At 34.9% G+C, this 26,975-nt stretch overlaps 6 protein-coding genes across 9 annotated transcripts; 1 reads left to right on the forward strand and 5 right to left on the reverse strand.

Moving 5' to 3' along the window:
- Positions 1–234: 234 nt before the first annotated feature.
- LOC111274052 (acyl-CoA--sterol O-acyltransferase 1-like) lies at positions 235–1,973 on the reverse strand. The gene has a single exon (XM_022858709.2). It carries the CDS (start codon positions 1,702–1,704, stop codon positions 613–615), a length of 1,092 nt encoding a protein of 363 aa, XP_022714444.2. The 5' UTR covers positions 1,705–1,973; the 3' UTR covers positions 235–612.
- Positions 1,974–3,030: 1,057 nt separating this feature from the next.
- LOC111275253 (uncharacterized) lies at positions 3,031–7,715 on the reverse strand. 2 transcript variants are annotated; one of them, XM_022860460.2, is made up of 10 exons: positions 7,548–7,715; positions 6,802–7,142; positions 6,444–6,688; positions 6,031–6,115; positions 5,735–5,920; positions 5,484–5,651; positions 5,179–5,397; positions 3,860–4,028; positions 3,563–3,737; positions 3,031–3,480 (listed from the first exon to the last, which is right to left on the reverse strand). In XM_022860460.2, exons 2-10 carry the CDS (start codon positions 7,111–7,113, stop codon positions 3,387–3,389), a joined length of 1,653 nt encoding a protein of 550 aa, XP_022716195.2. In that variant the 5' UTR covers positions 7,114–7,142; positions 7,548–7,715; the 3' UTR covers positions 3,031–3,386. The 2 variants fall into 2 exon arrangements, with proteins under 2 accessions (XP_022716195.2, XP_022716194.2); XM_022860459.2 differs by having other exon boundaries at positions 6,802–7,145.
- Positions 7,716–8,219: 504 nt separating this feature from the next.
- On the reverse strand, positions 8,220–11,440 carry LOC111275254 (rho GDP-dissociation inhibitor 1-like). Of its 2 annotated transcripts, none has more exons than XM_022860463.2 (5): positions 10,553–11,440; positions 10,318–10,384; positions 9,325–9,543; positions 9,110–9,229; positions 8,220–8,675 (listed from the first exon to the last, which is right to left on the reverse strand). In XM_022860463.2, the coding sequence occupies exons 1-5, from the start codon at positions 10,814–10,816 to the stop codon at positions 8,668–8,670; spliced, it is 678 nt and encodes a 225-aa protein (XP_022716198.1). In that variant the 5' UTR covers positions 10,817–11,440; the 3' UTR covers positions 8,220–8,667. The 2 variants fall into 2 exon arrangements, with proteins under 2 accessions (XP_022716198.1, XP_022716197.1); XM_022860462.2 differs by having other exon boundaries at positions 9,105–9,229; positions 10,553–11,417.
- Positions 11,441–13,268: 1,828 nt separating this feature from the next.
- Positions 13,269–18,946, reverse strand: LOC111275256 (uncharacterized). Its single transcript, XM_022860464.2, has 3 exons — positions 18,680–18,946; positions 18,108–18,353; positions 13,269–13,640 (listed from the first exon to the last, which is right to left on the reverse strand). Exons 1-3 carry the CDS (start codon positions 18,839–18,841, stop codon positions 13,419–13,421), a joined length of 630 nt encoding a protein of 209 aa, XP_022716199.1. The 5' UTR covers positions 18,842–18,946; the 3' UTR covers positions 13,269–13,418.
- A 1,851-nt stretch (positions 18,947–20,797) lies between these two features.
- On the forward strand, positions 20,798–25,213 carry LOC111275257 (uncharacterized). 2 transcript variants are annotated; one of them, XM_089755347.1, is made up of 6 exons: positions 20,798–21,427; positions 22,448–22,559; positions 22,668–22,839; positions 22,937–23,124; positions 23,486–23,640; positions 24,731–25,213. In XM_089755347.1, exons 1-5 carry the CDS (start codon positions 20,925–20,927, stop codon positions 23,606–23,608), a joined length of 1,098 nt encoding a protein of 365 aa, XP_089611473.1. In that variant the 5' UTR covers positions 20,798–20,924; the 3' UTR covers positions 23,609–23,640; positions 24,731–25,213. The 2 variants fall into 2 exon arrangements, with proteins under 2 accessions (XP_089611473.1, XP_022716200.1); XM_022860465.2 differs by lacking the exon at positions 24,731–25,213 and adding an exon at positions 24,144–24,459.
- LOC111275258 (uncharacterized) lies at positions 24,950–26,643 on the reverse strand. Its single transcript, XM_089755348.1, has 5 exons — positions 25,834–26,643; positions 25,582–25,693; positions 25,380–25,461; positions 25,219–25,270; positions 24,950–25,090 (listed from the first exon to the last, which is right to left on the reverse strand). Exons 1-5 carry the CDS (start codon positions 26,242–26,244, stop codon positions 24,950–24,952), a joined length of 798 nt encoding a protein of 265 aa, XP_089611474.1. The 5' UTR covers positions 26,245–26,643.
- Between the last annotated feature and the right edge of the window lie 332 nt (positions 26,644–26,975).

Below are 26,975 nucleotides of genomic sequence, written 5' to 3' on the forward strand. Positions count from 1 at the left end.
TTTTTAAGTGTCACTATATGTCAAATTTCTTGTAGTGATAATTACTCTCTTCAACCAAAGGGAACCTTTTCAAAAGAAAAAATAAAAAAAAGAAAAAAAGAAACAAAGTAAGGGTAAATGCCAACAATATAATAATTGATGCCACAAGAAAATGGGTAATATGGGGAAATCATTTTCTATGAAAATATGTTTCTAAGTGATTTTCTAATAGAAATGCCGCAAATGTTGAAACGAGGCTTTTGTCATAAGTTTTATATGATTTTTATTGGTGGTCATTAGACTCGTAAACCTTGAATAATACAATATTGGTATTTATAATTATTTTTCAAATCAAGTTAATAAAAAAATAATTATTGCAATACAAAATCCTAGCTTCTGTTCCATTCTAAAAAATACTTAAATGTGGAGAAGTGTGGTCAAAGGCACCAATAACAACACCTTCCATGGCCATGGAGTACATAAAAAAACACCTTTAGTTTATGCTGAGCGATCAAATTAAATCAGTTGATATCGATTTCATGCCGACGACATTTTTTTAGTAAATATTTAAAAAAAAAATGCATGCCACAATGTATTTTTAATAATTAAAAGAAAAAAAAGCCGTCTACCAGTTTAGCGTTGAAACTGGAAAGTATTGAAAATTAGCGCGCTAAAGTTCTTAAGGAACGCGCCCATTGCAGCGTACTCTCCAATCGCCCTTTCATCAACTCTACAACGTAGAAGCTGCGGAAAGAAGAGCCAGAAGCCAGAAAGCATGACGAATCCAACGGTCAATGGAGTAGCAACCACCCTGGGCAAACCCCACTTATGCCCTAACGCCTTCTTCAGAGCAATCTCCGTCATCAAACACGCTCCATGGAGAAGAAAGAACCACGTGATTTCCCACGTGGGCCTCACGCGTCCCAGGTAACAGAAAATCAGCTCGTGCATGAGGGCCGACACGAGAAAAGTCCCGAAAACTGCGGGAATTGGAGCCCATTTACGACCAACGAAACGAACACATATGTTGAGAACGGGTTCGTATACTGTCGGTCGTAGAATATTAGTTACCATTATGTTCCATCTTCTGCCCCAGAAATCTTGCAGTGAGGTGGAGAGATACGGTTCATTGAACTGTTGCTCCAGCTCAAGACCCAACAGCAGTCGAGCCAGGGCTGCCACCATAGCCAGGATAATCTCTAAAACAAAGTAAATGTGAAAAGAATACAGAACCAGCATGATGGTGGGGTGGATATACTCGCTATAGTCATATACACGAAGCAACAAAGCAAGCAGAAGAATTTTTACTGCATAGTTTATAGGTGTTTGATGGCCTTTTTTAGGCTTGGTCGGACCAGGGATTTCTTTGTTATGGCCATTTAGATGAGATTTAGGAGATGAGTTTTGTTGGATTTTGATGGGCAAACAAGCAATTGCCAGAAAATGAGCTAAAGAGAGTGATGGGGATGATAAAGGGCCTTTACCGAAGGCGAAAAGCAAGAGCTTGAAATTAGCAAGCCAAGCGATGAAGAAAGCGGTGGTACCTCCTAGATGTATGGAGGAGAGATTGAGCGGAACTAAGACAAATAGGCAAACAATTGGTACCAAACAAAGAAGCCGCGCAATTCCTTTAGGGATTATCTTACCTATAAAGTAGCAGTAGAATAGAGAAATTATAACGGAGAGCCAAACCTTCAAGAAGTTGTTCATTTCTCCGCTCTCCATTTCTTTCACTTCCAAGCTATCTACTTCTCACCCTTTTCCCTTCTGCTCTTCCTAATTTTTAAGCCGTCGGTGAAGTCTGAGAGAGAGTAGTAGAAATTTTTTGTGGCTGAATGTGAATTATTAGGTAGAGAGGGGGATGTGAACTATGCTTGAATGGCAACGCAATGGACAATCTGTGTCACCTCCTAAAAGTTGAAACTAAAATGGCTAAACCATGGGCGGTTAAACTTTTGGCATCGCATTCTACGAGGTAGGGACATTAATATGGAACAAAGATTAAGCCATGTTTCGATTTTATACTGCTGGTATTGATTTTTTGACAAGTCAATGGCTGAAATTCTGTCTTGTCGACCGTGAGGAGCAACGTTTTTTTTTTTTCTCTGAGTAATGATGGGAGGTATATGGGACAAAGTTTTACACAGTTCTAGAATCTAGATGAGATGTGACGGGATTCAGGAGAACAAACAGTTGACTGTTTCTTAACCCTTAAGCTTAACCAGCTAAAGGACCCATTCCTTGGGCATGTGTCTGATGTTTTGATTCGTTTAAATCATTCAGGATACTTTGGACAATAATGACTGGGTCCTGATTTATTTAGGGGTGGTTCTAAACACATTTTTTTTACATATTTTTTGTTTCTTTTTTTAAAAAAATTAATTATTTTTTCATTTAAAATTTAAAACTTTTTATATGTATTTTTATAAATTATATAACTTATAAATATATTTTTTTAATAAGTTATATAATTTATCAAAAAATATACCTAAAAATTTTTTAAAAAGTTATATTTAATTTTGAGAAAAAAATCAGTACAAAAACAATATTTTATAAAAATTTTTAAACTTTCAAATATATAATAAATCCAAAATTTTTTTAAAATTTTGGAATATGTAAATTCAACAAATTTTAAGAACTTTCGGATTACAAATCTAAAAATTTAAATATAAAAAGATGTTACGAGAAAAAAATATAATTAAATAATTTTATTTAAAAATAATTTGAAAAAAAGTGAAGAATAAACAATAAGTGTAAATAGAATCTCTTTTCGTTCAGTTGCACCAATAATTCTTTTTATTTCTACTTTAAAAATCAGAAAATTACATTAAAAATCAATTTTTCTTTGAAAAAAAAAAATCATAACCTCGCCTAATTTTGACCCTTGACATTTGCATAAATGGGATGACAGTCTTGATGAGCCGTTGCTGCACTATGACCGTAAGCGGGCGATCCAGATTTTAATCATTTTGTGTGTTTTTTTGTCTTTTCAAGTTGGCTCAAAATTGGAGGATCTTTCTATGTAGGTAAAAGGAATTTGGGTTTCCACCGAAAGTAAAATTTCAGTCGTTTCTTCTTTTTAAATGGATAATGAATTCTTGCAAACTTGGGCCAACTCTCAGGACCCTCTACAAAGATCAGTATCTCTTGGAAAGAGAGGATTACATCCCAAATGAAACTGAAAGCTGAGATTGGCACTTTTTATGTTTCTCCAAAATAGCAAAATAGTGTGTTAATTGTTCCTTGAACGAGGGCAGAACCAGCTTCATAACTGCAAATCAGTCGCTTTGGAAGCGTATTTTTTTCTATCTTCAACGACACATCAACCATTTGCAAAAGCTGACTTAAAGACCCAACACCAAGTAATCCTAAACCATCAGTATCATCAGTTGATTGAATTTTCTATCCTACTGTTGCTGCTCGTATATCTGCATATAAGCTTCAGATAATGCAACCATCTGAGGAAGTGTTTCAGAAACATGCAGATCTTGCATCTCATACCTGCAAAACATGAATTTCAGAAGCATCATACACTATTTATAGCCTTTCACTCACTTAAATGCAAAATTATTTGGAAAATTACCATAGTTCTTCCGACTTCCGCTGTACAAAGACCCTGTAGAACCCCTCATCAGGCTTACCGTCATGAACAATATTGGCAATTAGATCATACTTGGAGCGCAACCTTTCATTCTCTTTGTTTGGTGCTGGCAGAGGAATGTAGTCCTTCAACTCTAGGTTTTTCACGGGAAAGTTCACTGCAGAAGGGAAACACGTAGGATAAAGTGACAAAAACCAGGCTAGATCCCACGAGATATAGTGATTACATTCCAGAGACTGATCAAACAAATTCTTATATGTGCAAGAACATAAAACTCACCTAATGTTAAGTTCTTTTCTCTGAAAAAATTATTCTTAGTAAAGCGGCGCATGTGAAGTATCAAGTACTGTGGCAATCTGGTGACTCGATATCTCATCCTTGCTGGAGGACGAACAGTTGTTGTCACAGTCTCACCATCAAACTTCTTCAGTATATTAAACAAAGGAACCTAAAACAAAATTATAAATAAAATTAATCTCGATCCAATAAAAGCATCACAAATCATAAATCCCTTGCTGGTTGCCACTCCAAGTTTATTTCATAATGGCATTTTCCTTCTGTCTGATCAACAGAGCCAACCAAAGGATTTGGCTTTTTAGTACAATCAACATCGACTTGCATAAGCTTCTATTAACATTCATAGCACCTCTTTAGTGCACGTCATCAAAATTATCATCTAGACTTAAAATACCATGTCACATACCTGATAATAAAGTTTATATATTACAGGTTGCAAGGGCCTACAATGTCAGATGGATATGGGTTTAACTCTGCTGTTTTTGCATGTTTAGTAACCGTTAAAAAGTCACTCAAGGTGCATAACATGGAAGAAAAAGAGTGGAGAGGAGGGTATAAGAGAACTTAAATAGCAGTCAAAAGAAGAAAAAATAGAGTAAAAAAATTCCATTCTAACATATTAGTTTACAATTTGAATCATGCAAGAAACCAACCTCATTGTTAAGGATGACAAAATTATCTGCATCTGACAAGCTTTGTCCTATCCCGATCCAATAGAGTCGAGTTTTTTTTAAATATGAGGTTCATTGGGTTTTCTTGTCTGAGGTTAGATTTGGGTTGAAATCGAGTTTTAGGTAACATAAGCCTAACCTGAATATATATAAAATATATTTTTTATTATTTATTTAATTTTATATTTACATATGTATTATATTAATAAAATTATTATTTAATACTTCAATTTAAGATATTAACTTAATAAAAATATTATATTTATGTATAATTAAGATAAAATTTATATTACAAGATAATATTTTATGAATATTATACTAAATTCAAATTATTAAATTAATTTAGAGTCGGGTCAATTTATAAATATGCATATCAAGTCAAGTCGAATATGAAAAAAACATTTTAATATCAAGTCAAGTTTGGATATTGATATTAAAGGGTCAGGTTGAGCTAAAACCCACCTCGACCTGATCCATTGCCATCCCTTCTCATTGAAGCTAGCAAGCAATATTCTTTTTAATACTTTCCTACCCGTGTTGAAAAATTAAAGAGAAATACGTAAACTACCTAAGGTATTATATTTTTCTCCATCACATCTTTGGAAAAACCCCACAAAGTATGTAAACTACCTGAGGTATTATATTTTTCTCCATCACATCTTTGAAAAGAGGTGGTTCAGGCAAATCCAATCCAAGCATTAGAAACGGCATTCTGTAAGTTTCAGCAGCAACATTATTATTCTCAATTACACCATCCGTAATCTTTGGAGGTCCATTCTGTTCCCCTCCACTTTCTTTCTTCTCAGCAATAGCTTTGTTCTGTGTCTCTTTTACAACCTCCAGTTCCCCCTATTAATACCAAAGTGTAAAATAAGCACAGTAAAAATGACTTAAACAAGATGGTAAAGCATGAAATGCAAGGTTTTAATTAGAACCTGAAAGCACTTATGGATGACACTGCTACTTTTCTTTGAAGTTCTAAGATCTGCATGCAGTGTATTAAGAAGCCATGACATGAATTCAACCGGCTCAGACTGCGCACCTATTCGAAACCGTTTTTTACTGGCTTTCATAACTGCTTGTAGAAACTCATGAGGGCTCACCTGTTGACACAAGTAATTTGTAAAACTATGAATCCAATGTGTTCCATGACAATAATCTTGAAATACTAGAAGCATGATCTAACCTGTCCTTTAAAGTTTCGAGCATGCCAAATCTTCCGTGTGAGTTCTCCAAATCGATGAACAAGTGGAGATCTACAGTGCTGGTAATTTTCAGGGATAAGGAAAAAGTTCCTTAAGGGAGTAGCTCTCATTAAAGATTGAATGGTTACATTGACAAAATCAGTCTTTTGAATATTATTCAATCCCACCTGAAAATTCACACAAATAACGAGATCATGTTAGCACAAAAAAATAAGGAAAAACTTTCAAACACTGATAAAAAATATGCACCCTTGAATTTGGGAACAAAGATGATTACCATTCCTGGAAGGTAATCTGAACCATCAAGTGCTCTAGACCATTGCTTGTTCTTGTCAAGTTGCTCAACTTGTGCTCTGGAAAATCTGCAAACATGGAGCCCAAGAAAAAATTGTAATTTTTGAAAGTGAAGAATTTTTATTACCAAAGGAAAATTGAAAAAATTGAAAGGAAACCATATGCAAATATCAACCACTAAAGGTACTGTAGATCACAAAATCTTTTTAACTTGTTAACTAAAAGCTCTAAAGAAAACATACCGCAGTGCAAGCTAGATAATCACAGTACATTACGGCACAAACTGCACACAAGCTAGATATCCAGAGAATGATATGATGCAAATGCTTATCTGCATGCATGAGCAGGGACAGAAGAAGCTAAAAAGTAAAAGCAATAAAGTGAATATCAGCAAACCTTGGATTTAGAACATGGCGTATATCATCCAATGATGGGTCATTAATTTCATATCCATCAGGGAGACAATACACCTTCTCTGTTCGAAGATTGATGTAGACATGATGTCCTGCTTCTAGACTATGAGTATAAGCATGGGACTTCTTCCCTCTTCCTTGGTAATACTTACCACAGACCAGGCATGCATACACATTCAAATTTGACAAAGAGACTGAACAAAACTTCTCAAAATCAAAATCCAGCACCTGTAAAACCGAAGTTATTAACCATTTGACAAATCTAGAAAGAAAAATAATACCATGCAATTGACAGTTTACGTAACCATTCAAATTTCAACACTTAAGATAAAGTTATTTACCTGGCGGTTAACAGTATCAAGGTAAGGGCAGTCTCTTCGTACTTCAACCTGGCGATTTGGCTTCTCTAGCATTGATCCTTGCCCATATGGATCATCACCATCATCATTGTTGTCATCTTCTTCACTTTCAACTCTTTGAGCATCTTCTTCTCCACAGCCAATATGATTCAATCCCCTCCCTTCATCATCTTCATCATCATTATAAGGTACAAGTGGCTCTTCAGAAGGTGAAGATGGCCCATCCGCAGCTTTCTGACGTTTAGTGTCTCCTTCCATGTCTACACTATTACCATCTTCTCTATTTGCTTTCATCTTTTTTCCCTCCTTCAGTCTCTCAGTTTCTACTGTCAAAGCACAATAGCTTTCATCAATTAAATTAAATTCTCCTAAGATCTTCTATTGCATTTATTTACCTAAAACAAATAAAAGCCATTTCTTTTGGATGCTGAAAAAAGAACAGGAAAATCCATAGCCAACTAACTAGGGTTCTTATCGAGTACCAGAAAAACGTAGCAGCAAAATAAACACGAAAGTTCTTTTTTTTTGTTTTTTTTTTATCTAATTCGTGATTTAATTTATACGATTTTAATCAGCCAGAAAATAAAATGCGTTAAAAGGAATTTATATATAAGGAGATTCTACAATGATTATCCAGGTTTTTCAACAAAATAATTTCAGCAGCAAAAATAAAAATAGTATACATTAACAGAAATAAATAACTTAGAGAACATTGTTTAATGGCTAACCTGATAGAGAATTTTCTTCTCCATGTAAAAAGCTCAAGTTAATCAGTCACTCCAAATTGTCGCCGGCCGTCGACATTTCGAGGACACAACCACGAGAGAATAGAGTAGCAGACTTCTACACGTTGATTATCCAAGGCGGTAAGATCGGGCGTTGAGCGAAACTTGATTATCCAATCCGTCCAACCCAATCAAATATATAGATAGATTTGGTCACAGGTGAAGCCTAGGCCTTTTTTAAAATTGGGCTTTGAATTGCGCTGATCTGTTGGTTGGGCACCGTTAAAATCTCAATCCAAATAGAAGAAGTGGATTTAACTTTGGTTGTTTGAAATTTTTTATTAAAATTGTAATGATGCATTTTTTTAAGGAAGAATTTTATTTGTAGAAAATTTTTTAAAGTTTTAGAATAAAATTATTTTATTTGAAAAAATAAAAATTGAAAATTTCAAAAAAAAATTTGAATTTGAAAATTTCCCATCCAAATTCAGCAAAATTTAACATCTCAAACCACACAAACACACCCAAATAACAGGCCCCTGATTTTGGGGATGCCAAATGAAACCATTGGAAAAGAAAAGAAAGAAAAATATTAGTACTCCTTGGTCGGGAACAAAATATGGAACATAATAAAGTTAAAAGGGACATGGTTTCTGTAACTTTTAACTTTCACAGTGAGAGAAAAAACAAATATGTAATTATGGAACGAACCCTTTAAAGTTTCAACTTTTCATTGTCCATTACAAAGCTGGTTGCTCCAATGGCAGATATAAAGTTTAACACAATGCAAGATTAGCACGGCGGTTCCCAAGTGATCAACCTGGAAGGAAGGTCAACAGCTTAACTTTTTATTAATCGATTCCTACTGCTGCAACCCGGGCTCAGGGAAAACAGAAAATTTTGATTAAATCTCTCTTCATAGTGTAGATGATCAGTCTCACACAGGATATGGATGGCAAATAAGAAAAAAGAAAATGAAACTATGGCTCATCTAAAGGAGACTTGGCAAACAATGGGCTCGACGCAAAGCAATGACACTGGAAATTCGTGTGTGGTTTATGATAGCCATTCTTTACGGATGTCAAAAGTGTAGTTAATCTCCAAGTAGCATTTGTTGTCGTCGTCAGCAAACTGCAAACAGAGAAAAGAGTAATGGAAATGGATCAGTAAGGCTTATATGCGTAGTCTTAAGATGGTGCAAAAGGTGTCTACAGTTTCATGTTTAGAACATCATATGACCCACAAATTTGAATCTCAAAAGCCTGGCTCATTAAACTTGTATCTTGAAAAATCATGGGTTTCCTCGTTTCTTAGTTTTCAAAGAAAACGACTGCATGGGCTACACTATTATAAGAGACACCGTCTAACAAGAGAATCAAGTAATAATAGCAAATCAAGTCTTAAGCTTGTTCGGGTAAAAGCAACAGCAAACCAGATTCATACAAATCAAAATGTTTGGAACCACTTCAAATGCTTTTGCATTTTCCCCCCTTATAAATCATTTGGTGCAATTACTTTGTAAAAAGACTAATGAGACTATAAAACTATTGTCGATTTTACCTTACTTTTAGCTGAATAATTTCCTCGAGCAAACATTCCAGATGGAGTTGTTTCTTCACATATTTCATGCGTAAATGGCTCTGCCTGGGGACTGAAGGTTCCAATCATCTCTTTGGTGCTATCCACTGTTTCAGGAATTCATGGTGAAGAACATTGATCCAAAGATTATATAAAAGAGCATAATTCTTTCATATGAGAGAGAAAGAGAGAGATGAATTACCCTTGACACCAGTTTTCCAAACCGTATTAGTGTACTTGAGGCCGGATACAATGTTATTGCTCACTTGGAATGTGAATTGCAGGCTGTATTTGCTACCTTCTTTTAAGGTAAACCACAAACCTTTGGGCTTTCCGTCCTCCGGAATTGGAAGTACCATATCAGGTCTACCAGGTGATTTGATTGCAAGGCTCAGGATCTTAACCTCTGGTTCGAGATTTTCTATACCATCATAAACAATAGCAGAAAATGTCAGGATACAAAGAAAGCCAGTTCATTGGAACCTTTCTTTTTCCCTTAGTTTTTTAATGGTTTGCAGGTGGGGTATTTCCCCAAGGAAATGCATATATACTCTCGCAGGATGAAACAAGAAAGAGACAACAAAGCAGGAAACTACTGAGGAGATGGCGGTTTTACCCTATGCTCTACAATTTTAAGATAACTGTCAAAGAGCTTACGACAACGAAATTACAAACATATTTGTTCGAGAATACATAATTCATCCTAAGATTAACTAGCAGAAATTTAAAATTTAAAGAACATTTGCTGATAATACATCTGAGAGTGAGAACCAATATAATCAGCAGAAAACTGCATGACAAGTTGCTGAAATTCAATATTAAACACAAACAAATTGATCTTGCATCCATTTCTTTAGCTTACCAAGAGTGCAATTGTGATGTATCGAGTACCAATCTAGAGTTTTTGAGGTCAGGGGTTTATATTCAAGATATTTTACCCACAATGCCAAAAGAGAATTGGTAAGCTTCTTTAGAATGATTACTAGCTAGCTAAAACCTTGAACATTCAGTTTGAGATCAGTTTTCATTCCATGAAAACTCAATGAAGAGACAGAGGAATCTAGTCCAAAGTTCCAAAATAAACTCCATCATGACCCATATACGATTATAATGGAAAAATTAGACCATATAAATTTCGTCAAGTATCAAGGAATAGAAATGAAAGACGAGAGAGATGTAGTAAAAGAACTCAAACCTCCAACGGACTCGAAATCCAAAGTTCCAAGAAGTTGTTCCTTCCACCTCCTCAAGCTCTCGTCATCCTGAATCCTCATATTCCACCAGAAGACACAGAAGATTAGACATTAACAATATTTCAAAGAAAAGAAAGATACGTTGATAACCAATGAAAGACAAAGGAAAAGAGAATTAAAAAAAAAAAAAAACTGAAACTGAAACTGAAATATGAACAAAGAGACAAACCAACCAACCTTATCCTTTTCGAATTGTTCTTTAAGGGTGCACTGAGGGCCCAACTCAATCTTCCTCTCTTCGTCATCATATTCATCTTCAGTAGGACAAAGAGAACTCTCGCTTGCTTTTCTATTAATTTCAGCGTGATTTTCTTCAACGTTTTCTTCGTTAGGAGGCATCTTTGATGCTGTTTTCGTCTCAGAAGCTTCACTATCATCTCTCCCATCCTTGTCAAACCCCATGTTTTTGGAACTTGAATCCTCACCAACCGCCAAAGACATCAACACCCTTCAACAGTACAACAGAAAAAAAAAAAAAAGAGCTAATGCAAGAGAAAGAGGCTGAACTCACTCACCAAAATATAATAGTAACTAACAGAGTAGCGCAAAAACGCAACAAGAACAGAAAAGAGAAGCTAAAAAAAAACCCCACTAGGAAGAATCTTGGAAGAAAACAACAAAGATGAGGGAACCCCAATTAAAAAAAAAAAAAAGTAGTATTAAAAGATGTTATTTTGGGTCAAAGAATCCCAGAAAGGTAAACAGAAACCAAATATCAAGAAAACCCACCAAAGGAATAGGATAACCCTTCAAACAAGAAAAGAGACCAAGAAAAAGAAAGAGAGGAATGGATAGCAAGAAAGAGAGATGGGTTGCTTAGGAAAGTTCAAACACTCGAGGAAAGGGTCATGTGGTGATCCGAAGTTATGTATCAAATAAAGGAGAGAGGTGGCGAGATCGTGAAGGTCACTCCTGCACTGGCTTCTACGAAGACCACGATTCGAGGATTTGCTTTTCAATTAGTTTCTTATTTAACAGGACACACTTGAAAACAAGAAACAAATAGAGCGAGAGAGAGAGAGAGAGAGCCTAGCTAGCCTAGGATTGGCTGGATGATAGACGCCTTTTGACCTCTTCTCACAAATATAATGATTGGAATAAGGAAAAAAAAAGTACCTCGGATGACAGTAGGCACTCAGTTTCAGGCTTTTTGTACGCTGAATGACCTTTTCGAGTCTTTCACTGGTCGTTGGTCGTTCTGAATTATATGTCGTACTTGGAAGTTGCACCCCTTGGCATAAGTTGTCAAAGGTGCTTCCATGACTTCAGAATACCAATTCTTTGAAATTAATATAGAGACAAGAGTTTCGAGGAAAATCTAAATCCATTTGCTTTGATGTTTCACACCCGTGAGAGTTACACGAGTGACAATTCAATAGTTTCATTTTAGTGCTTTCAGCTCTTAAGTCTCGATCTCAATTTCAAGTTGTTAAAATTTAAGGTGATCATGTTGATGACCATGAAATTTTATGATTCGGATTCAATTTGACTATTTCTAGAGGTTACTGAAATAATTGATGAATGACAGGATTAATTGAAAGGACCCGCTGTATGATTACGCCTAATTCACGCGAAAATGCTCCGCTTCATGTAATTTAATTTAATTTAATCTAATTCATTGTCAGCAGAATCAATTATGCATTGTTCCAGAAAAGACTCAATTTATAATGCATAATTATTATTGAGCAAAGAATCTCTCTGCCCTCTTTACTTCTTTAACTTGGTGAAATATTGTAATAAATTATTTAAGCAAAACAAATAATTACAACAAATGCTTTCTGCACGTTTCTTCCATCCCTCTCTCACTCTTCTCCTTCTGTTTCATTCACTCAACACCTCCATTGATGGAGGAATTCAGGTTCCAACCAATGAATTCAAGAATATATTAATTTGTCCTTCAAAACTGAACGCTACAACAAAAAACCAGTACAAATTTCATCGGATTCTTCGACCAAGAGAGAGGTGGTTATGTCATCATAATAGAATTATGAAGAACACGAGTAACTAGCTTAAATGTGACGCCGCATTCTTGCCCTACCTAACAGGAGATTTTGAGCTGAGCAACTGACTGTCTGACTCCATGCTTCCCTCTGCTGCAATTCTAGCACGTGGACATTAATATTGGTGGTCTACCGGTAACTTAAGAATGGCAAACAGAACATAACAGCAATAGCCCCAATTATGAAGTACTAGTCCTATGTCTAACAATAAAACATGGGAAATCACGGCTTCAATGATGGTAAAATAACTGCCATGGCTCTCCATCCCGTATTAAGTTCTAAAAGCAACCAAGAGTCAAATACTATAAATGTTCAGAATAGTGCTGAAATCATAAACAATTCTCCCGCTATAATGCAGATACTGCAGAGTTTTGATTTCAGCAAGATTTACAGGATGTTCAGAATTAAGTCACAATTGAGTAGGTTGGACATGAGCTATGCTCAAGTAATCAAATACAACATGTCAAGAGAATCTTGGGTCAAAGAGTGCTGAATTTCAGCATGTTTTACACAATTGACATGAGTCTGCCATTATGTTCTAGATTAACTGATTATGCTGAAGCAGAAAGCTATTTCAACAAATCATCTCACTTCTATTTTCCAAAGTGTTTTGTTGGCAAGGAATTCAAATAGTAACCTTGTGGAAAGAATGAACTAAAGTAATTTTCACACTAAGTATCTTGTGAAGACAACCCTTAAGTGTCTACAGAAGGGGGAAAGAAATTAAGAGGAGAATTCTGAATGCATTTCAATGTTTATAAACAAACAATATTTTGGATTCATTAGCTGTTCAAGGTGCTGCTGGGAAGTAAAACTCATTTTAAAAAAATCCCGTGACAGGAGCGTTTAAATTTCAGAAATCCAGTGAATTCAGTAAAGAGAAGAGACGCATAAACTCTTAATGACCTTTCAATTTCCATCTCATTCATTAACTTTCACAAAATGGAAAGGTGTTTCTGGATACTACAATTGAAATGCAATAATCATTGCCACACAAGTGACATTAAGAACAGAGAAGCGATATCCAAACCTGCAAGAAAATTTTAATTGCTTCCCCATTTTTTCAAAACACTCTCTTTAGCAGAAACATGACCATGTGCTTCCCTCTTTAACATATTATAAGAATCAGCAGGACCATCTACATAACTCTTTCCCAGGATTCTTGATGTTACATAGGTGAAACCATCTCTTGTTCCACGCAAAGCATAAAGTAATGGATTGAATATGACAGCCAACAACAATTTGCCCTTTGCAATTATGAGATACTGCAAATGCAGCAAAGAACAATGTCAATTGTCAATGTTATGGCCTGCTCGAAACTAATGGAGTAGTAGGGATGGGGACACGGCCTACTTATGCATAATGATATGTAAAAGCATTTCTAAATGGAAAAGTAATTGTGGGAAAACATTTATTTACAGCTGGTTGTAATCTTGTAATCTATATATTTATATTTGTATCTTTAGAATTAAGAACAAAAAATTAGGATAGACAATCTCTCAATTATAGAATCAGTTTTAAGAAGATTTAGTTTCTTAGTTTACCCACTAATTAGTTGTATATAAACCTAAGGTGCTTGTATAATTCTTCAAGAGCAATTTTTCAATATACATTTAGTTTTACTCTTAGTTTTCCATGTAGTTTTATTTTTTAGTTTTTCCACATTATATCAAAACTTTAGGCTTTTCTTGGGAAGAAAATTTTTTCAACCTTTATTGCTAAATTCTATTTCAAGCTTTCATAGCCAAATTTTGTTATATCTTTCAATCTTATTTTTCCCTTCTTTGGCTTTCATTGCCTAAAATCGTAGCTGGTTAAACCTTTACTATCAAAACTCATTTCAATCCTAAGAAAGATAACTATGCCAGAAATAGCAAAATCTGCCACTATTACCTGATTTGAACTACTACCTGATTTGAAGAAGTGACAACTAGTAAAACCAACAAAGTACTACAAAAGTTTCGAGAACAAAAAAGAGATTGAGAAACTAAGAAATCTATTGAAAATTCTTGAAAAATCTACCGGGGTATGTTCTTTAGGTAAGGTCTCTAATTCAGGTAAAGTTTTTGGTTCTCATGAATTAAATGTCTTAATTAAGCCTACTACGAGCTTCTAGGTCATTGACTTAGGAGCCACAAATCATATGACACATTCCTCACAAAAATTTAGTACATATACCCTATGTCATAGTAATAAGAAAATTGTTGCAGATGGTTCACTTACTATAGTGGCAGGATTAGGAGATATTCAAATTAATCCATCGTTTGTTCTTAAAAATGTTTTTCATATTCCTGGATTGTCTACTAATCTGATATCTATACAAAAATATACCAAAGACATGAACTGCAAAGTGACTTATTATCCTTCCTATTGTGAATTTCAAGACTAGAGTTCGGAGATGAGGATTGAACTTGCTAAGAAAAAGAATAAATTATACTATCTTGAGACATCAAACAACACAAATAATCTCTAGAATAGTTTACTTTTGTCATTTTTTTATGAAAAATCTCCCAATAAAGACAAAATCTATCTTTATCATTTTGTCTTAGACATCCTTCTTTTGGAACTTTGAAAAACATGTTTCCTTCTTTGTTCAAAGAATTAAATGCCAAAAATTTTTATGGTGATGTCTGTGAACTTGCAAAGCATAAACGTGTGTTTTTTCTAGTTAGCAATAAAAGAAGTTTTACCCCTTTTTACTTAATTCATAGTGACATATAAGGTCCTTCTACAATTCTTAATATTTCTGGTGCAAGATGATTTGTTTCTTTCATAGATGATTTTACTAGGGTCTTTTGAAAATTTTTACTTAAATCAAAATCAGATGTGAATAATGTGATTTTAAGTTTCCAAAACATGATCCAAAATCAATTTGGAGTGAAAATCAAGAGATTATGTCTGATAATGCAAGAGACTATTTCAACCAAAGTTTATTTACTTATTTCCAAAAGGAGAGGATTATCCATGAGTCATTTTGTGTTAATACTCCATAGCATAATGGAGTGACAAAAAAGAAAAACAACAATTTACTAGCCACAACCCAAGTTTTACTTTTTCAAGCAAATAAACTCAAATCTTATTGAGGGGAAGTTGTTCTCACTGCCACAAATATTATAAATAGGTTACCTTTAAGGGTTTTGAGATTTAAATCCTTATGAAACTACTCTCACCATTCTATCCCAACTTTAATACCACAAACAACCTCACACCTAGAATATTTGATTGTCCATCATTTATTCATGTCCACAATCATAATAAGAGGAAGTTGAATCCTAAAGCAATTAAGTGCATTTTTGTGGGGTATTCATCAACTCAGAAAGAGTATAAGTGCTATCATCCTCCTACCAAAAAATTATGTGTCTGCAGATGTCACTTTTGAAGAAAGTAAACCATTTTTTACTCAACCTTATCTTCAGGAGAAAACTTCATTCATGTAAGATAAAGATAAAGACTTCTTTTTACTTGACTTGTCCTCCTCTTCAACATTTTCACCCATTAATTCTTCGAACTCTAAACCTGTTTCTTTTGAGTCAAAATCAAATACTGAATTTGAGTCTGAACCTATTCCTAACACAGAAGATGTGACAAAAGATAATATTATTCTTGATTCTATGAAGGAATTACAGGTGTACTCAAGAAGGAAAGTTCCAAATCTTGAACCAGTCCAAGTCCAAGAACCTAATCCTAACTCTGGAAATGAAGTAACTACAGTATTTGACTCTGTTTCTCAAAATGAGCATAAATCTCCTAAAACTATAACTAGTGATTATGATCTGCCTATTGCCATTAGAAAATGGACCATACTAAGCATCCACTATACCCAATCTCTAATTTTGTGTCATTTGAAAAATTCTCACCATCCTATAAAAATTTTCTTATGAGCCTAAATACTATTTTTATTCCAACTACATCATTAGAGGCATTATCCAATGAGAAATGAAGGCAAGCCATGAAAATAAAAATAGAGACCTTAGAAAAAACTAAGACATGATAACTAGTAGAGTTGCCTAAAGGAAAAAATCCAGTTAGGTGTAAATAGATTTCCATGGTAAAATACAAGGTAGATGTTACTGTTGAAAGATATAAAGCTAGGTTGGTGGCTAAGGACTACACTCAAACTTATAAAGTGGATTATCAGAAAACTTTTGCTCCAGTTGTCAAGATGAATTTGATTGGGATTTTGTTATCATTGACTGCAAATTACAATTGGCAACTTCAACAATTTGATATAAAGAATGCTTTTCTATATGGTAATTTCAAAGAAGAAATATATATGAAGGTTATCTAGAAGCAAACAAAGTATGCAAACTAAAAAAGGCTTTATATGGCATTAAACAATCTCCTAGAGCTTGGTTCAGGAGATTTGCCAAAGCGATGCTAGCAATGGGATATAACCAGAGTTAAGGAGATCACACATTGTTTATCAAGCACTCTGATTCAAGGAGAAGGGAGAGTCACAGTTCTATTAGTGTATGTTGATTACATAATTGTAACCGGAGATGATGTAAAAGAGAGAAAATCTCTAAAACAATGTTTAGCTAGAGAATTTGAGATAAAAAGGTTAGGAAGATTAAAGTACTTCCTAGGAATTGAAGTAGCACACTCACGACATGGTATTTTCATCTCACAATAGAAATATATGATGGATCTTTTGAAGAAAATTAGGAAGCTCACATGTAAACCTGCAAATACCTCTATAGATCCTAATCATAAACTTGAAGAAGTTAATGAAGATACTGCTGTAGATAGAGAGATGTACCAAAGATTACTTGGAAGACTCATTTATCTCTCACATACTAGACCTGATATAGCATATGTTATGAGTGTGATAAGTTAATTTCTGCATAGTTCTAAAGAAGTGCACCTACATGCTATCTCCTATGTATTGTACTATTTGAAAGCCAATCCTGGGAGAGATATCTTATTCAAAAGAAATTCATGGCTGATTCTAGACGCATATACAGACACGGATTATGCAGATTTAGTAACTGATAAAAGATTCACCTCAGGCTATTGCACTTTCTTATGTGGTAATCTTGTGACTTGGAAGAGTAAAAAACAGAATGTGATGGCAAGATCAAGTGTTGAAGCAAAGTTTAGAGCAATGGCTCAAGGAATTTATGAACTACTATGGTTAAAGATTATCCTAGAAGACTTGAAGATCAAGTGAGATGGAACAATAAGACTCTACTGTGATAACAAGTCTGTAATAAGCATTGCACACAATCCCATGCAACATGACAAAACAAAACACATTGAAGTAGACCGATGTTTGATAAAGGAGAAACTAGATATTGGGTTGATTTGTACACCGTATGTATCAACCAAAGGTCAACTTGCAAATGTATTGACTAAAGATCTTAGTAGTGTAATATTTCAAGAAATTATTTCTAAGTTGAGAATGAAAACCACATATTCACCAGCTTGAAAGGGAGTTTGGGAAAACACTTATTTACACTTAGTTGCAATCTTGTAATCTGTATATTTATATTTATATATCTAGAATTAAGTATTTGTATCCCTAGAATTAAGGATAAAAAATTAGGATAGACAATTCCTTAATTATAAGATTAGTTTTAGGAAGATTTAGTTTCCTAATTTACCCACCAATTAGTTGTATATAAATCTAAAGTGCTTGTAAAATTCTTCAAGAGCAGTTTTTCAATAAATATTCAATTTTACTCTTAATTTTTCACACAATTTTATTTTTTATTTTTCTACAGTAATCATACCGTGACAATAATACCCAAAATAGCTAGACTTGTTTGTTGAGCTTCTTGCCAAAAATGGTCACCATTGGACGGACCAAATCTTCCACCCCATCCAAACCAACCTCCACCACCACCATCAGCACCAACACCAGCACCAGCACCATCCCCACGACCTGCTTCTTCTCTTCTTTTAATTTCTTTGTTCCACTTCTCAAATTCATTTTTCTTTCCGCCAAGTGCACTTTCTAATGCTTTTCTAGCTTCTTCCTGAAACCATACACATGGCAAAGATATGTCTAATCAGGAAAATGAATCATTAAACATGAAAAAAATCATCATACTTTGAAGTCAGTTACATGAACTACAGAACAGCAAATAGAATACTAATTAATTGTTGTCGATATCTAGCTTTATCAATATTCATTCTAACAAGGAAACTATCAGCTACAAAATGATAGACCTCCAATTTCCAACCTGACAAACCAAAATCTTTATTCGTTTCTTAGCAGACAAAAACATGAAGTAATCCAAAATAAAATAGAAAAACAATAAAAACAAGATAAGGTTTGGTAAACGTAGAATTCTGGTGTTACCTCTCTGCGATTATCTGAGAAAAGGCAATAAAATCTGCCGTTACATTTGAGATTGTGCAGCAGAGAGCTCCAGTTTCGGTCAACATTTTGATTGCGGGCAGCGGTGAGTGAATAGGAGCCAAAGGTTGAGGCGAGAGGGTTTAGGTTTAGAACTTGCGCCATGAATTTCTTCGCGTCTCCCGGTGATTAGAACACGCCTCCCTGCCCCCTGGCCTCTGTTAGTGTTAGGCCACTCACTATATCCCTTTGTTTTTTACGACCGAGCCCAAGCTTAAAGCCCAAATGTTTTAACCTTTCCAGCAATTCAACGTTTTCTTCTTTTGGGGGTTTCCCACATTTGAAATTTGGATGGATAGCCCATAAATCAATCCATCCACTTTTAAAAGTTAATAATAATGATGACTGAAGAATACTACTAAACTATAAGTTTGCATCTCCAAGTTAAGAAATCATCATGAAAATGTTGACTTGTTAGCGTTATTACTGACGTTCTTCTCTTCTCACTCAACCTTTTGATTGGGACCGGTATCTCTATATCTGTTTGCTTTAATTGTTGTCAGTAAAATATATAGAGCTGTCTGTTTTCAGCTTTTAGATTTTTAGATGATTGATTATTTATGTTATGCTCCTGTTGAAAATTTGAAAGGCATATTCCTATGCTCCTATAGTTTTTAGGTCGGCAGGGTATCAGTTCCATGACAGGAACCAGTACTCTTAGCTTTTCACTTCTCTCCCCCCTACACCCTTCACCTTTTGTCTTTGTTCTGTTCTCTTAAAATCATTTCGATCTCCTTTTTCCGCTTTTTCTATTCTGCCATTCACAAGTTTGAGCAAAAGAGAAGATTCATTTCTCTTTATGCCACCAATTTTTTCCTGGCATTGATGATCCTCAAAAAAAATAAAATAAAATAAAAAAGGAGGTTTTATTTTTTTAATCAATTATTGTTTATATTATTGTTTAATCAATATAATATTATTTATATTATAATTTGTATTTGTACAATAGTTATTAATTTTATATCTCTTTATTTTAGTAGTTAAATTTGATGCTTTAGTTTCACACAAAGTTAATATCAAGTCTCAACAATTAAGTATATGTAAGTAAATGAAATTTCATTGGTCAATGTGATTCAAAACTAGAGCTGACTCCATGAGAATAGTCACGATTTTATAAGAATAGTATACTTGTTACATTTTTATACATGAAGGAATTGTGTTACTTAAGAAAATTTTAGATCTTTAATTTTACCGGTTATTTTAATTCCTCAATTTGGGTCTTGTGCTCTTTTTGGTCTCCCAAATTGACTTCTTTTATATATATATAAATATCTTAATCAAAGAGTTATTAATAAAAACTTGGATAGTTCACAAGTCTCCACGGATTAAATCCATTATCAATGGGGAAACCAAAAAGTTCTGTTTTCTTCTGGTTCCGAATTATGTGATGTCATTTGACAGTTGTGTATCATCTTATTTTCGTTGCTAAAAATGTGAATGGGATTAGTGAGTAAAATATGGACGCCGTTAATGTGAAACCGATAAGATAAATGAAGAATTCTGAGCCCTTGGATCAAACCCATTTTCGTCTGCCAGACCAACCCAACAACATTCTACAGTTGTTGACCCACCCCCCCACTAAATTCTTATCCAACGGCTCTGTTCAAAAACACTAGACACTCTCATCTACGAGTTCTGTTGTGTCCCCGAGGACAGTTCAACTTTTTCTTTTTTAAGGATTTTTCATCTTTATCTTTTCTCCTAATCTTTTCCTTCAATTTCAAAAAATCAGATACCACCTAAAAAATCAGAAAGTCAGATACCACCTGCAACATTACTCGAAGTTACATGTTTACCTTTAATTCACCTTCGCCTTGTTAGTATAAAACAAGAATAATCAAAGGTTAGTCTTGTCATTCCATCGCATTTTAAAGCGAGGGAAAGCAAAGACTGAAAGGAACAACTTCGCTGAAGTACATTTCTACCCGAACCCACCTTCCTCTAGAGCGGTTATGATCAGGGCACAAGCGTCTTTTCCTCATAAATTTGAAAGAAATTGATGAAGGAGGGACCTTTTCGTCATTTAATGAATATAAAGAACGCGGGGTAGAGAGAGAAAGAGAGAGAAGGGAAGAGAGAGAAATAGAGAAGGACAGAGCAGGGAGAGAGCGTGAGAGAGAGAGAGAGAGGAGAAACGTTCCTTTTGTGTGTCCCTTTTTTTAGTTAAGTATTACATGAAGGAGAAAGCATGGTGTCGGACCAAGAAATAGCAAGAGGGGTGGAGACCCTGCTCCGGCAGTCCGACCCTAGCTCCATCACCACGTTGAACGGTGTCGTTCAGCAGCTGGAAGCCAAGCTAGGGCTCGACCTCTCCCATAAAGCTGGCTTTATAAGGGACCAGATCAACCTCATTCTCCGTCCCCCTCAAACGCAGACTCAACCACCTCCAAAGGACAGTTTTACCGTCCAACATCATCCACAATTCCCTTCACAGCAACACCAACAATTTCCTCCCCATTTTGCCCTCCAACATCACTTACAATTCCCTTCCCACGACCTCAACTTCCGCCAGCACCCTGCGCAGCCTCAGCCACAACAGAATGTTTCACTTATGGCTCAACCACCGCCGCAGGTTCAGCCCCAATTGCAGCCTCAACAGCAACAGCTGCAGTCGCAGCCGACTGTGACAAAAGCTGAAGTCTTCTCTCAAAATGCTGCCACAGTTGCCACCACAGAAGTGCCTAAAGAAAGGTTCGCCCTCTTTTTATTTTTTGTTTCCTTTTTTTTTTTTTTTGCGGAAATTTCTTGGTTTAGCCCTATTCTCTTTTTGGATTTTAGCGAGAGGGTTGTGTAAGAAACGATGTCCATTTTAGGGTTTTGGAAACATGAATTTGGGGGTTTGGCCATTTATTGTTTTGGTACAAAGGGTTAGGCCTTTTTTTGCACGCTTTGGTCAACAGAAGTTGGGGTTTTCCTGCCTAAGTGTTTAGAGTTGTGAAGATAGGGTTTTTAGTGTAGTTTTTACCCTTTTAGGGAATTAGTGTTGCTTTTTCGGGTTTCACGGGATTTGCCATTTCTGTTTTAGTTGATGCTGTAAATGGCATGGATTAATAGCTAATCCGCGCATAAATGAGTTCTCAGATTAAAAAAAAAAAATCCTCACATTAATATTTTGTTTTGAAAATTCTTTCTTTTGAGAAGGTTATAACTGATTTGCTGCTTTTGAACTGTGACTTTATTTGGGTACAGATAATTTGTTGTAAGGGCAGGGAACAGTTCTAGTGTTGTTTTCACAATAAATGGTGGCAAGTTGTCCAACTCCCATTCCCTTTTAGAAAAACTTAATTTTCGCTCTTCAATACGAGTAGAACCATGAAGATCATGGAAAATTCCTTCAATTTCCAGATCAGAGTGCTGAGTTAGTGCACATTAGGAAACTAAGCTTCAAAACATTTCAATTGATGGCTTTCTCCCTCTTTAATTGTTATGAGATAATTATCATTTTTTTAATTTAAATTTTAATGGATTTTAGACTAGATGAGCGAATTTGAGTATCCTATTCAGTTGTTGGTTACTTTCTTTGGCTGTGATTAGTTAGCGTGCAAGCATAAATTGCATATGCTGGCATATATGTGTCCTTTTTGGATTTATTGTCATGTATCATGATGGGAATTTGACTGTGGGTCCTTAATTTTTTATCACCTTATAGAATGGTGATTATTAGCTTCATCAATGGCCTAAGTATTTGTCTGTTTTATGATGTTACTGCAGTGCTCCAGTTGGAGCCAAAAGAAGAGGTGGACCAGGGGGTCTGAACAAAGTTTGTAGTGTTTCACCAGCACTTCAAGTGATTGTTGGTGAGCCAGCTTTGCCAAGGACTGAGGTTGGTTTCATCAGATTAACCAAGATTGCAGTAATTTTTTTAGTTAGCAGCATTCTAAAGTTTTCATGCGTGGATATTGCTGTTCTAAAATATCTGCCTCTGATTTAGATTGTCAAGCAGTTGTGGGCATATATAAGGAAGAACAGCCTCCAAGATCCAAGTAACAAGAGAAAGATAATTTGTGATGATGCCTTACGCATGGTCTTTGAGACAGACTGTACTGACATGTTCAAGATGAATAAACTGCTAGCAAAACATATTACCCCACTCGAGCCTACAAGTATGTGTTGATGCATTATGTGCAATATACATTTGTTCTGTGATGACTTGCATTTGGTGCTTTCTTCATTGGTTAATAATGTTGCTAATCATTGCAGAGGAGTCAAGTCAAAGTAAACGAGTGAAAGTAGATGTTGAGTCCAAAACCGAAAGTGTTGAACCAAGTGCCAACCCTGTAATAATGTCTGAAGCTCTTGCCAAATTTTTGGGTGCTGGAGGAAGGGAGATGCTAGCAACAGAGGCAGAAAGACGTGTTTGGGAGTATATAAAGGCCAATCATTTGGAGGTGGGTAGCTGGTGCTCAAGTTTGTGCAACTTTTTTCATTAAACTTTAGGTTTACTTTGCCTTTAGCTGCTTAAATACTTTGCCATGTTCTCTAGCTTATCTCTCTAAGAACTAAGTTTCCCACCTTTCTTGTTTACTTGAATTGGTTTTGGTTTGTCTCTCAGGTTTTGTACTGTTATTGTGATTGACTTGTTTTCTTCTCATACTTTATCCCACATATATAGATTTAGGGAATATCTTCTTTTTCTCAGAATTATTTTTGGTTTTATTTATATTGTTTTATGTTATTTTGGTTATTGTGATAGACTATCGAAGAAATACATGGTATTAATCTTTTAGGAGCTTTCTTCTATTGTTTCAGGATCCATTAAATCCAATGGTGGTACTTTGTGATGATAAGCTTCGTGAGCTTCTTGGATGTGAAAGCATATCTGTGATGGGGATACATGACTTGCTACTACGTCATCATTTATTTAAGCACTAGCTGCACTCCTGAGATCCTGGTAGTGTTGACCGGTTAGTATGAATCACTGGATAAGTTTCTTCTTATACCTGCACATGCTTGCATGGATTCATCTAAATTGATAAATACCTAGATCTTAGGATTATTCCTTCTCTACCTTACTGCTTCTATCCTTATCATTTGCTTGTCCTTTGTTATGACGTCTGACTTAACTCTTCCGGTGTTTTCTTTCTCACCCAAATAACAATAGAACAATTTGTTGGTGTTTCCCTTGTTATTATTTTAGATATCATGATTAGATGAACCTAGTTAGTCTAATTTACATTTCCTCTCTTTTGAGTTTCTGTTGATTTGTTTGATGTTCTAATCTAGATATGGCATTTGTGATTTTGCTGGATGAGTTAATTTTTATGGAAGCCTTTTTGGTATCTTTCTAATTTCTGTTGATCTGTCCTTAAATGTTAATTCTTGGACTTTTTTATTTGTCAAAAAGTAGGTTTATGCACAAGTTCCTGTCTTTGCTTTTAATAGAATGGTTCTATCTTGTTTCTCGCAGGGGCATGGGACCTTGGTCTTCTTGTTACCTCTGATGGTAGAACAGATAGTGAAGACCTTTCACTTTTCTACTTGTTCTTTTATGTTTTTTGTGCATTGACTTCTTTAGATGAGAAGCATTACTACACTAGTTGCTTGTTTATGGTCATAATGAAAATGTAGCATGGGCCCATGGCAAGGATATTTTGTAGTTATGCCATCAGCCTGTATCTAGGCGTACTTGTTTGTTTTGTTGTAGACCTGTCTTTTCGATGCTAACCTCAAGCTAAACTGAAGGAATTCGTAATGGAAATATAAGTTGTTCTAACTTCTCACAAGGACCAGTTTATGCTTTTAGTTGCATAGTTTGGAGTGTCAGCTCCAACTTTTTAGTTGCTTTGCCTTTTTTTTTTTTGGGTGGTGTTGTGGTTGGAATTGCTCCCACGGTGGCAAAGAGTGTAGTCCCATGATTTGCAGGATATTACATCTGCTCAGTACAGAAGATCATAGAGTATAGACATTATGAAAATTTTAAAATTTTTCTTCGTCATAATTTTTATTTGGAGTTTTTTTTTTAAATTAAAGTTACAAGAAATATTATGAATGCAGTTCAATTTTAAAATCCTTTCAAAAAGGAAGAGCCCCTTAAAGCACGCTGAAGAACAATAAGAGACCCACACTTCATTTCTCTTGTTGGGACTGTTTGGGCGGCAATGTGTTCTTAAATCTTGTTATTGTTGATGGCATCACATAGAACTTCCTTTTTGCAATGATAGTCATACAAGGGATGAAGAATAAGAAGCATCCGCTGGACTCTTATATTGGGATCTAGTACAGCTTTGAGAAAACCAGAATGGCAGCTGTAAACAACAGAGCGAGTATTGCACAGAGAACTCCCTTTTTCCAGGCTTTGGATGATTCGCCAGAGCTTATTTTGTCCATTGTGGTCGTCAGATATCCGATTATTTTCTGCAAAAAAATGATATAGAAAACAACACGATACATTAGAAGGAATAGGTCGATTCTAAATTTCAAATGTCTACTCAGCTACATTTAACATCCTGAAAATAAGGAAGAAAATTTTGAAAATCACTTACTAGCCTCAAAGGTTCCACATGAAGGAGTGGTTCCATGATCATTTCCACATGCCTGAATTATTGTCCAGATGTTAGCATTACGAAAGGAAAAACTAAAAATGTCTGATGAAAATCATCACTTGTCAAGTGCGTATTTGGCCTAGTTTTTTGTGATGCATTACCTTATCATCACTTTTCCATGGTAGGTTTGGCAAGTATAGAAGCTGAAACCCTTTCCCAAAGGCATATGAGTTTTATTCCACTCTGCAGATAATTTGTGGCAAAGGTAGACGTGGAAGTATTTTAACTCAAAACTCTGCTAGGAATCTCAAGTACTTAAGGCCATATTTTATTGAAATATGTAAAGGAAGGGCAAAGACAGACCTAATCTCCAATGGATGCCAACAACCATGCCATCATTCAATGTCGGTTGCACTACAAATTCGATGTGATTTCCCAAATACTTGATCAAAGAAGTGAAAAAATCAAGCACTTGCTGCCAACGGGATAGAAAGCAAATACTTACCTCGTTAAATATTTAATGGAATGTTTAAAATGAATAATGAAGCTTCCTGGAAATCAAGTCTTGACTACCTACCATTATTTTGAAGAAAGTTTTAAGGTGCATATATGTACCTTTTTTCCTTGTAAAGGTTGAAAAGATGAGAAGAAATTGCAGATGCATTGGCATTCATCGTCAATAACATCAGATAATTCGCGTATATTTTTGTTCTTGATTGCTGAGTAAAGCTTGAGAACTGTTTCCAAGGCTCCTGATGAATCCTCCTCTCCTGAACCTGAACTCTTGATCTTGGCATCCGGTGGCACTAGAAATAGGCCTCTCTGTCGTGAAGGATAACTCGCCGGAATCAAGGACTGCCTTAGATATTGCGGTGACTCAAAATTGCTAGAAACATTGGTTATTCCACCAAGATTAATTTTACGAAGGGAAGGCCTATGCCGAATCCTTCTTTGGGAGATGAGCAGAAAGGGATTTGAGGTCGTTGTCTGGTGGTACGGAGGGGAAGGAAATGAGACTGAACTCATATTGAAGGTTTGATCATCAATACAAAATTAAAGCTCAACAGGAAAAGGAGGTTTTATTATTATAGGATAAAGATGGAAAAAGAAAACAAGCTATACGTAAGAAAAGAATGAAACTACACCAATTGCAAGTTAAGGATCACTGCAGGTGGCTCTAACTTCAAACATAATAAAACCACGACTTCCTAGTGTGGCTTACTCGCAAAATTTAGTCATAGAAATAGAAAAAGGTTGACTTTCTACCCAATTTACAATTTAATTTTTATTTTTTATGACTTGAATTGTATCCATAATATATATAATTTTTATAACAAGAGTTAGGAATGAATTTTTAATTCCAATAATTTAAATTTAAATTTTAATAGTTTCAAAAAAAAAAAATCATACAAGCAATGTAAAATTAAGAATAAATAAAAAATCATTTTTCTTTAGAACACATGAGACATTTATTTTTACAATTCTCTTCAAGTTTTTTTTTTTTTTCTATAATTATTAGTTGCATAATTTAATAGTATTAGTACAATGTCTACGTGTTTTCGTGGGATATATAAATAAAATATAAATTTGTAAAAATAAATATAGATATATAAATAACAAAATATATGCATGTATGGTAATGATAATAATAAATATACCAAAAATAGATAGTTATTAACACATAAGTATCAATAAATTAATTAAGGTTAAAAAAAAATAGATAGAAATTAACTTTGAATTGGGATTATCTTGTACCC

Source organism: Durio zibethinus, chromosome 26, assembly GCF_047325235.1.
Source record: "Durio zibethinus cultivar Kanyao isolate XHJ-2024 chromosome 26, ASM4732523v1, whole genome shotgun sequence".
NCBI lineage: Eukaryota > Viridiplantae > Streptophyta > Magnoliopsida > Malvales > Malvaceae > Durio > Durio zibethinus.

What these genes read in the sequence shown, in the direction of transcription:
- LOC111275258 (XM_089755348.1), bottom strand. Translation starts at nt 26,244, where the DNA reads ATGAGTTCAGTCTCATTTCCTTCCCCTCCGTACCACCAGACAACGACC. An exon ending in AACCTTTACAAGGAAAAAAG is followed by an intron (nt 25,694 to 25,833) that starts GTACATATATGC and finishes TCCCGTTGGCAG; the next exon opens with CAAGTGCTTGATTTTTTCAC. An exon ending in TGGCATCCATTGGAGATTAG is followed by an intron (nt 25,462 to 25,581) that starts GTCTGTCTTTGC and finishes AATTATCTGCAG; the next exon opens with AGTGGAATAAAACTCATATG.
- LOC111275254 (XM_022860462.2), bottom strand. Translation starts at nt 10,816, where the DNA reads ATGTCTTTGGCGGTTGGTGAGGATTCAAGTTCCAAAAACATGGGGTTT. An exon ending in GGATTTCGAGTCCGTTGGAG is followed by an intron (nt 9,544 to 10,317) that starts GTTTGAGTTCTT and finishes ATGATGGTATAG; the next exon opens with AAAATCTCGAACCAGAGGTT. An exon ending in TTGGAAAACTGGTGTCAAGG is followed by an intron (nt 9,230 to 9,324) that starts GTAATTCATCTC and finishes TTCCTGAAACAG; the next exon opens with TGGATAGCACCAAAGAGATG.
- LOC111274052 (XM_022858709.2), bottom strand. Translation starts at nt 1,704, where the DNA reads ATGGAGAGCGGAGAAATGAACAACTTCTTGAAGGTTTGGCTCTCCGTT.
- LOC111275253 (XM_022860460.2), bottom strand. Translation starts at nt 7,113, where the DNA reads ATGAAAGCAAATAGAGAAGATGGTAATAGTGTAGACATGGAAGGAGAC. An exon ending in CTCGAAACTTTAAAGGACAG is followed by an intron (nt 5,652 to 5,734) that starts GTTAGATCATGC and finishes TTGTGTCAACAG; the next exon opens with GTGAGCCCTCATGAGTTTCT. An exon ending in AGAAAAATATAATACCTCAG is followed by an intron (nt 4,029 to 5,178) that starts GTAGTTTACATA and finishes ATTTTGTTTTAG; the next exon opens with GTTCCTTTGTTTAATATACT.
- LOC111275256 (XM_022860464.2), bottom strand. Translation starts at nt 18,841, where the DNA reads ATGGCGCAAGTTCTAAACCTAAACCCTCTCGCCTCAACCTTTGGCTCC. An exon ending in TCTCAGATAATCGCAGAGAG is followed by an intron (nt 18,354 to 18,679) that starts GTAACACCAGAA and finishes GTATGGTTTCAG; the next exon opens with GAAGAAGCTAGAAAAGCATT. An exon ending in TTTTGGGTATTATTGTCACG is followed by an intron (nt 13,641 to 18,107) that starts GTATGATTACTG and finishes CTGCATTTGCAG; the next exon opens with TATCTCATAATTGCAAAGGG.
- LOC111275257 (XM_089755347.1), top strand. Translation starts at nt 20,925, where the DNA reads ATGGTGTCGGACCAAGAAATAGCAAGAGGGGTGGAGACCCTGCTCCGG. An exon ending in CAGCTTTGCCAAGGACTGAG is followed by an intron (nt 22,560 to 22,667) that starts GTTGGTTTCATC and finishes CCTCTGATTTAG; the next exon opens with ATTGTCAAGCAGTTGTGGGC. An exon ending in TAAAGGCCAATCATTTGGAG is followed by an intron (nt 23,125 to 23,485) that starts GTGGGTAGCTGG and finishes CTATTGTTTCAG; the next exon opens with GATCCATTAAATCCAATGGT.